This window comes from Quercus lobata, chromosome 8 (assembly GCF_001633185.2).
Source record: "Quercus lobata isolate SW786 chromosome 8, ValleyOak3.0 Primary Assembly, whole genome shotgun sequence".
NCBI classification, from domain to species: domain Eukaryota; kingdom Viridiplantae; phylum Streptophyta; class Magnoliopsida; order Fagales; family Fagaceae; genus Quercus; species Quercus lobata.
The window spans coordinates 43,963,613-43,973,815 of NC_044911.1; the positions used below are offsets into that span (position 1 = coordinate 43,963,613).

A 10,203-nucleotide genomic window follows, 5' to 3' on the forward strand; every position below is an offset into this window, starting at 1 on the left:
TAAATAAAACTGCACACAAACTGACAAAAGACTTCGATAACTGTTTGGTTTGTGCTTTACAGCTTGCTTGCACTTAAATGCTTTGATGATATTAATTTTTCAATTATTTTATTTTGTGTATAGTGTTTTGTTAACCAAGTTGTGTTACCTGTGTATATGTTTTGTAACCATTTATGTTTTACTTTTACAGCTAAATCTCTTCATTTTATTTTATTTTAGGTTTTAATAATTGTAATATGTGTAGCTATTGTATTGAGGTATTGAGGTATTGAGAGATAAAGATGAATTCAATTTACTTGTTTAATTTTGTTTGATTGCATACACTTCATGTTAACACTTTCTTTTGTAAAAACAAAAAATTGCTATATAAGTAATTTATAAATTTTAATAGTTTATATTTCAAAATATGAGTAATTAAAGTGGAAAATATTCACACTTGATGAATATTAATAAAGAAAAAGTATTCTTAATCCTTTATCACAAATGCTAAAACTTTTTGAACCCTTAAAAATGCTCAAAGATGTAAACCTAAAGAAATAGATATTGCTTCCTTCACCTTAAAACATGGTTGGAGATTAGGACATGAATATAAATACACACACACACGAGAATTTTGTTATAGTTAGTTTGGCCCCCTTTGAAAAATTTATTGGCTCCGCCACTGATACAAGTACAACAATTATTATGACACAAAGAAGACAATCTCCCGGCCAAAGAATAATGAATCTCTTTGTTAATTTTTATTTAATTATTGCCTCAAATTTGTTTTGTTATTCAATTCAATTCTATTCTAGACTAATCATCTCAACATATATTGAGATTTTTTTTTTAATTTTTTTTATTATATTATAAATTTGATCCAAACGAACAATATTCTAATTTGCATAACTCATCCTAATATAGTACAATAAAAATAATAATAAAATAAGTGTGGAATACACTTGAGCATGATCACACCAACAATTGTCCCAAGGTAATCTCACCAAACATCTCGGATAGAGGTGATCTTTTGATAGATAGCTCCCGAGAAATTTGCTGCATGGTCGGACGAGATTGAGGATTAGTTTCCAGGCATGCAAATGCAAGCTTTGCAACAGATGCCACTATCCTTGCGACTTGATTTCTAGGAGGTTCAAGTCGTTGATCCAACACATCCTTCAATAGTATACCATGGGTAGTTGAAGTTGTTGCTGATGACGACGATGATGATGAGAGAAGTGAGATGAGATCTCCTGGATGCTTTCCCATGATCACTTCCAATGTCACCACTCCAAAGCTATAAACATCGCAATTCTCATTCACTTCCATCGTATATGCAAGTTCTACAAAACCAAAGAAATCAGCTCATCCATTTCGAGTATGGTTAGAATGTAACCTCTAGTTGCTATATATCTTATTGTTGGATTGCATCCCTTTAACTTCTTCATTTACTATGATGGTGGATAAGTTGAAAATAAAAAAATGATCTCAGTAACAATTTTCCTCATCTTTTGGACTAAAATGGTGGTACCTATATTCCTGCACCATGCAAATGTAGGGAACAAAGCACATTTAAACCCAACCATTGTCTTCAATAAATACTCTTTTCTTAATGAAAATAGACACTTTGCTAAAACACACTATCAGTCCCTAAACTTTAGCCTATTTTAGTCCGTAAGTGATAATTTTTAACTCTTTATAAACTGTAAAATGATAATTTTTGTCTCTAACAAACTTTTTAGTCTTTAAATTTAACATGATTGTTTTAGTTCTTAATGTATAACATGGAGATAACCTGCCATGTTTTAGTATGGTTACATCATCTAAGTGACAATAAAAGATTACTCTAAACCTTAGTGACTAAAAATCACTCACATTTTGTATTTACAGAGTTAAGGATATGCATGCATGGATTTTTTATTTATTTATTATTTTTTTTCCATTAGAAGAATTGATGCTATGATCTTTATAAGTTTGCAACATGTTCTACGCTGTTATCAATAAACAAAAAAAAAAAAATTATTTATTTATTTAGTATTCTTATTCTTATGTATATCTTATATTACATTGAAGAAATTAAGGCAAAAACAAAAAAACAAAAAAAAACAAGAAAGACATTTATTATTTGATTTGTACACATTTTATGTTTTCAAAAATGTTATGCTCAAATATGTAAATTATAATTTATTTAACAAAAAAGGCTTAATCTAAAATGTTCAAAGAATATATTAATTGTTATTAATGTAATTTAAGGGAAAATTACAAATAACAAATGAGAAAAAAAAATGTTTATCTTTAATTATATAGAAGTGATTGGATGGAGTTTTTTATATATGAGATAATGATGATAATAATAATAATGTTAAAAACATGATTTAACTCTAAATTCTACATACATACATACATATGTGTGTGTGTGTTATTTTGTATTTTTAAAAATTTGTGAGATGTTTAGTTTATTGCCGTGAAAAATTTTGTGACTCTTCTATTGTTTCAGTGACTAATTAATTTTATTGTAAAGTTTAATAATCAAAAACTAGGTTGATTTTTCATAAATATTGAAGATGTTGTAAGGTATTCATAAATTGATCACTTAGCTATTAACTGGCCCATAAACTAAACATAGCCATATTTGGAGTGAACCATGATCCTCATGTGATATATATAAAAGACCTCTTACTTTGATATCATGTTACATTACTAATTCTCCCAAAAGGTTGAGCCGTTAGGAGATAGTGAATTTATTCATTTAATTTAACAACCACTATGCACTTTGATTGGCACATGATTACATGAGCTAGAGGCAAATATTTCAAGAAGAATATGCATGCCAGTAGGGAAAAATTAGGAAAAGGTACAAATGAATAACCTGGAGCTGTGTATCCAAATGTTCCAGCAAATGAAGTCTAATTCAATGAGTCAGAATTTAAAAACTTAGCTGTGCCAAAATCTGAGATGTGGGCCTCATACTCCAAATCCAACATGATGTTCTTGCTTGATATGTCTCGATGAACTATCGGAGGTGAGCAATCGTGATGCATGTAGGATAAAGCATCAACCACGCCTTTTACTACATTCACCCTTTTGACCCATTCAAAATTAACTACCTCTTTTTTATTGCTCAATATCTCTTTCAAGCTTCCCCCTTCTAAAAACTCATAAACTAAAAATGAGTGTCGTGGATGTGAGCAGAAGCCATAAAGCTTTACTATGTTGCGATGCCTAATCTCTAGCAAAGCATGGATCTCATTTTCAAAAGCCTTTGCAAGGTCAATCCTATTATCCTGTATTGAATGAAATTTTTTCACAGCAACAACTTGACCTGTTTGTAGCTCCGCTTTATAAACACTTCCACACCCTCCCACTCCAACACAATGTTTGGAGTCAAATCCCTCTGTTGCTTCAATGATACTTTCATAAACCATTTTCCCATCATAGCTCCAAACTTCGAACATATTACCATTTTGAGCTTCTCTTAGACTGTTTAGCTTGTTCCTCTTACCTTGGCGCTTGAGAACATGGTAAAGAATCCCAAATACAATCAATGATAGAAACATTGTGCCTAAGATAGGAACAATAAAGAAAATCACAACTTTATTTTTCCTTCTCTCTCCATAATTCTTGCTCCTGGTAATAGAAGTGGGGCAGGCCTTCAAACCACTATTATTTCTTAATGATCCGAATGGAGCCTCACAAAAGGCTTTATTGTTGGGAAGAGGACCCTCCAATCGATTGTATGATATATCAACACTGATCAAGCTTGACATTCCAGACATTTCACCAAAAGTGTAGGGAATGGAGCCAGACAGATCATTGTGGGAGAGATTCATTGTTTCTAACCTTTGCATATCTCCAAGTTGAGGTGGTATTTTCCCGATAAGTGAATTCTCACTTAAATCGAGCATTTGAAGAGAGTTTAAGTTTCCAATCTCAGAGGGAATAGCCCCCCTAAGTTCATTTTTGCTTAAACTTAAGTTCACCAATATTGAGCACCCTTCTATTTGTTTAGGAATTGATCCGGTTAAATTGTTGGCTGAGAGAATAAGATATTGTAGATTGGATAGCATTCCAAATTCCAATGGAATACTACCTGAAAGTTTATTATCACCCAAATTAAGTAGAAACAATGACGTCAACCTTCCTAATTCCTTTGGAATCTGCCCGACTATATGATTGAAGGAGAGATCAAGCAAACGTAACTGGATGGATCCTCCAAGCTGAGGAGGAATTACACCAGAAATTCTGTTATTGGAGAATTTCAAGCTTTGCAAACTTTGGCACTTCCCCCACTTTTGAGAAAGTTCTCCATAGAAATTATTATATCTCAAATCAATATATATCAAATTCGGGTAAATGCCTAAATCTTCTGATATATTTCCTCCTAAATGGTTTCCGTGCAAGTTCAATCTTATTAAACTGGTGCAGTTTCTCAAACTTTTTGGAATGGAACCTATGAAATAGTTGTCATTTGCTGTGAAGTTTTGAAGTGATCCACCATTACAAACATTTTGAGGAAGATACCCGGACAACATGTTTTCAGAAAATGACAAAACCTCCAAATATGTTAGATTATTAAATTGAACAGGGATGGAGCCAAATAATTTATTTATGTGCAACCACAATACAGTGAGCTTTGTCAAGTTCCCAATTGAAGCAGGGATTGAACCAGTGAGATTGTTCACGTGCAGGCTAAGATCACTAAGAAATCCCAACTTTCCAATTTCTTCTGGTATAGGTCCAGAAAGTGTGTTATTGCTGAGGTATAAAACACTCAAGTTGCTTAAGTTTCCTATAGAAGTAGGAATTAAGCCTGAGAGATTGTTTTCATACAGGTTAAGCCAAGCAAGAGATGTTAGCTTTCCGAGTTCTTGAGGAATAGACCCGGAGAGTTTGTTTTTGCTAAGGTCTAAATTGGCTAAATTGCTCGAGTTTCCTATAGAAGAAGGGATTGAACCAGTGAGATCGTTCCTGAACAGAGCAAGATAACTAAGAAAGCCCAACTTTCCAATTTCTTCAGGTATGGGTCCAGAAAGTTTGTTTTCGGAAAGGTCTAAATGGGCTAAATTTCCTAAGTTTCCTATAGAAGAAGGGATAGATCCACAAAGATTGTTCTCCCATAGATAAAGAGTAGACAAGTTGCTCAAGTTTCCTATAGAAGCAGGTATTGGACCAGAGAGATTGTTCATGTACAAAGAAAGCTCACTAAGAAATCCCAACTTTCCAATTTCTTCAGGTATAGGTCCAGAAAGTGTGTTATTGCTGAGGTCTAAAAAACTCAAGTTGCCTAAATTTCCTATAGAAGTAGGAATTGAACCTGAGAGATTGTTGGTATATAAATCAAGGTATCTCAGCTTAGAAAGGTTGCCCAAATGGGAAGGAATGGTACCGTAGAGTAAGTTGTAGCTGAGATTAAGACTTATAAGGCTGTGTAAGGTTGAGAAGCTGAAAGAGTAGAGTGTACCTTTTAAACCAACACCTGTGAGGTTGACATGAGAGATGCTGCTAAAGTTGTTGCAAGAAATTCCAACCCACTGGCAAGTGATGTTTCCAACCCATGAAGACAACCGAAACTGGCTTTGGTTGTCAAGACTGGCTTTCCATTCCAAAAGAGCCTCTGCTTCTCGTCCCATGATTGTTACTATATTGGAAGGTGAAGTTGCAGAGGAAGAAGAAATAGCAACATGGAAAGAAGAAGAAGCCAAGGCAAGAATGATAATGAAAGGCGCGGTGAATAAGCAATGGGAAATCGGTCTCTCTATTAAGGACATCATGACTTTTATAAGTTGCATGCGAGGATATAGATTGTTGGAAGATGGCAGAAAGGAATTGGGTGATCAGAGAACAAATGGCTTTATGGTTATGTAGGTCAGTAGGTGCATGAAGTAGTATATATAGACATTCTCCACATTAACTAGGAGAATCCTCTGAGGGCTTTAACGTAATTTTATTTGTTTTTGCCAGGTGTAACATAATTACTGTATGTATGTCGTCTGAATGTTTTTTTTTTTTTTTTAATTTAATTATTTTATAAAAAAAATAGAAAAATGAATATGCGGCAATGGCAACGGGTCGGGTCGGATTTCTTTATATCCGGAGACAACCCGCGGGTTTATCCGAACCCGGCCCGTTTAATAAAGCGGGTTTTTGGCACCCAAACCTGGCCCGCGGGCTCCGGCCCAAAATCACAAACCCAGAAGAAACCCAGAAATCAGTCATCAAACAAATATACAAACCCAGAAATCAGTTACAAACCCAAAATCACAAATCACATAAATATACATGTAATTTTCTTGGCAATCACTGCATTTTCTTGGAAATTTTCTTGCCATCCAAACGGATGCCAAGATCTAACAAACCAATCTGTACAAAAAATCCAACAAATCCTGGAAATAAAATTAATAAATCTGAAAATCCCAGCAACAAAACACCCAAAAAACCCAACAAATTTGGCTCACAAAAAAAAAAAAAAAAAAATACCAAACCCAAATTGTTCTCACATAAACACGAAAAGAAAAAAACCCAAACCACACCGATGGAGAATGATGGGTGTGTTCACGGTGGATCTGTAACGGACGAAGTGCTTAATAGCTTGATTGTGGCTGGTGACAAACTAAGACTGGCCGACGAAGAATGATTGAGAGTGAGTGACAGCTTGGACCGGCGGTGAGATTGAGAGTGAGTGAGAGTGGGAGTGGAGAGTTTGGTGAAAACTAAGTTTGAGATGAGAGGCGGCTGTGAGTGAGTGAGGTGTGGATTGAAGTATTAGGGTTTATAACTATATATATTGGGGGTATTTTAGTAATTTAGGATATAACAGGGTCAGGTACGGGTTCGGGCCGGGTTTTAATAAAATCCGGAGCCGACCCGGACCCGTTTCGGGTTTTTTTTAAAAAGCCAAACCCGACTCTATTTTTTATCGAACCGGGTACCCACGGGTCAGACAAAAATTTTCATCCTTAATTATTAGTGGTGTATAAAGTTTTTATTTTTATTTTTATTTTTTATTTATTTTTAGAGATAATTACAATATATTGTTAACAAGTTCGAACATTTTTCTCTTTAAATTCCCAAACATTTGTATATGGGGAGGTGCTATATGGTTTTTATTGGGTGGAAACTTATAGTTTGAAAATTGAAATGGGAGAAAAAGAAGAAACCTATTGACAAACAAAACCTTGACCAACATAGTTAAATAAATTTTATTTCTACCACCGATTTCACCTAATTTTTGTAGCGTATAAGCATATTTCTTAGTGATGGTTTGTGATAGCTATTATTTTAAATCAAATTATTTTTTTGTACCAGTTTGCTTAGTGGCTTATGATTGTTTACATTCATTAGATTAAAAAATAAGTTGCACCCCAGGTGGAACCACTTGTAGATCAGGGGGTCATGGCCCTAACTTTTTGAAAATCTTTTTGAGGAAATTGATGTGAATGCTCTTATATTCATTATTACTTAATAAAACTTGTAACTCAATTTTAGGAAAATTAATGCCTTCCCCCTTACAATTACTTCTAAATTACTTTTTTGGTAAATTACTTCAAAATTCTAATTGTACCTTATGACTTATGTAATATAAAGAGACATATAAGGAAAATCTTCAAAAAATTAAGTCATGGCTAAAATGTATGCATACCTTGTGATGATAATTTTTAGTTAAAACTGAAAATTTTTTGTTGAAACTATTGTACATAAAGGTAAAAGTTAGCTGAATAGTTTAGTGGGACTCATGAATAGTACCAAAAAGTATATTGGGACCCATAAATAGTAGTAAAAATAAGTTGAAATCTCAAATAAGATGAAATTTTCAGCTTGTCCCAAATGAGCACTAAGTGTATGTTTGGCAAAAATTATTTTTGCTAACTTATTTTACTATTTAGCTTATTTTTACTATTATTTATGGATCTCACTACTCTTTTTGGTACCATTTATGGTCCTATTGTATTATTTCAGCTAACTTTTACTTTTATTTACAGTACTTTCAGTAAAAAGTTATTAGTTTCAGTAAAATAAGTAGATCCCAAATAGACTCTAAGTATATATTTCACTAATTAAATTAATGATGAGACTTAATACTTACATGTTAGAAGAGAGTTTCACAAATATTGAATAATTTTGAAAACGTTATAGCTAAAGTTTTAAGAAATCTAAATTGTACATCAACCGAATTTTATTATCAAAACCTTCAAGTAATTTAAAATAAATTTAATATTTATTTTAATTAGTTTGATTATATAATATAATATAATTTGTGTTTTAATATTGATTTACATGCTACGTACACACTGTGTTTGAACCAACTAGCTCAATATATGCTTATATTATTATCAAAAAAGTAATATCCTTTTGACATGTAACTTCTTAATTATTAAAATAGTTAATAATTATGTTTATATTACTTATGAAAAAAAAGTAATATCCTTTTGACATGTAACTTCTTATGTCACTTTAAAGGGCCGAAAAAAGCACGTGAATAAATGAATTAGGCCTTACTATGCAATTTTTTTTTTTTGGTCACGTGCTACCCATATGGTCAGTTTTTCATCCAATAAAAGAGATAAAAATCTTGAGTTTTAATTAATTTAATTAGTAAAATCTTTTATAGTCAAATAAAAAATTTTAAGTTCGAAACTCGCCTATACTAAAATTTAATTTATATCTTGATTTAATGATAAAAAAGAAATATCATGAAACGAGCCTTATAAATTAAATTTATATTATATCTATAAAAAAAAAAAATTGAAAAAGAGATAGACATCTATCATAAAGATGAGTTACCTTATTTTATAAACTACAAGGGTTTTAAAAAGTCAATACTTATACAAGGGTATCTTCGCATAATCACATCTAACCAAAAAATTTATTTGAAAAAAAAAAAAAAAAGCAAAAATGGTGAGGTAGTAATAATTAATGGTTAACATTAAATATAAGTTCTTTTAGTTTGGAAATATTATCAGAAATAACATTTTCCTACAAAATCTCAGGTTATTATGATTTTTTATTTCATGCATTGCACAAGCTTTCAACTATCTGTCAATATTCGTGACAATTGGGACAAGTACAACCATGGCTTGACTACACCAATAAAATCAATCCCTATAAAAGCCATTTGTGACGATACATGCATGGCTTGTCCTTGTAGTGACTATTCTTCACACACAATCTTTCATTGACTGGCAAAATCACCATCATCACACAGCACATCTTGGGATCAAACGATACAGCCATCTTTCATGAAAAGAAAGTTTCAAAATATAGGTGCACCGTTGTCCTCTCTAGTGGAATGACTCTTTGATGTTTACTCTCATCAGCTTGACAACTTCAATAATTTTACTCCCACAACTCACGGCACAACCGACGTATATGGTACTTACGAGAATGATGTTTTTTTTTTTTTTTTTTCCTTTTTTTTTAAAATTAATATTTAGAAAAGGAAGGATTTGAACCCTAAATATTGAAAACATCAAGAACCCTAAATGTTGAAGACATAAAAAGTACAACCAATTGAACTACAATTTTTTTTTTTTTTTTTTGGTCAAGATATTGCTTTTAAAGTTTGTTGCTAAAGAAATTAAAAAGTTTGTGCATTTAGAAGAGCTTTTTACTGATTTGTTGAAAGTTGTTTACAAAGTTGCACGGTTACCTATACAGGTACCGAACATAGATAAGATAATACAACAATTTTTTGAAAAACTTAAGGCACAACATGTTAGGGGTGTCAATGTTTGACACGATTTGCGAACACGACATAGATTTTTACGAGTTAAACTTAATACCTTAGTGGGTTTGGACCAAAAATAGGTAGATCCAAAAGCAGCATGATAAGAAATGTGTCATAAGCGAGTTAACTCATATGACCCGTAATTGGCATATTTGACAACCAATTTATTTGTGTCAACTTGAAATGGCCCATTTAACTCGTATAATAAATAAATTAATATTCATTTTTTTTTAGATTTTTTAAATACCTATTATATCCAACCTATATTTTAAACTTAGAAAGAAAATAAGAAATACATAAACTATGTTATAGTTTTTATACATAGCAAGTTGAACTATGTTGTTTTGAATTTGGGCCGAAGTGTATGCACTTATTTTGGGATGTAAAAAACGTATTTCTAGATGAATGTTATATTTTGTGGAACTATGTTATTTTGAATTTGAGTTAAAGTGTATGCACTTCTTATGGAATGTAAAGAACTTATTTTTAGATAAATGGTA

At 32.1% G+C, this 10,203-nt stretch overlaps 1 protein-coding gene across 1 annotated transcript; it reads right to left on the bottom strand.

The window, feature by feature from the left end:
- Nucleotides 1-866: 866 nt before the first annotated feature.
- Nucleotides 867-5,806, bottom strand: LOC115955792 (probable leucine-rich repeat receptor-like protein kinase At1g35710). Its single transcript, XM_031074130.1, has 2 exons — nt 2,849-5,806; nt 867-1,322 (listed from the first exon to the last, which is right to left on the bottom strand). The coding sequence occupies exon 1, from the start codon at nt 5,766-5,768 to the stop codon at nt 2,886-2,888; it is 2,883 nt and encodes a 960-aa protein (XP_030929990.1). The 5' UTR covers nt 5,769-5,806; the 3' UTR covers nt 867-1,322; nt 2,849-2,885.
- Nucleotides 5,807-10,203: the final 4,397 nt, after the last annotated feature.

Coding starts and splice junctions, on each gene's coding strand:
- LOC115955792 (XM_031074130.1), bottom strand. CDS start 5,768: ATGCAACTTATAAAAGTCATGATGTCCTTAATAGAGAGACCGATTTCC.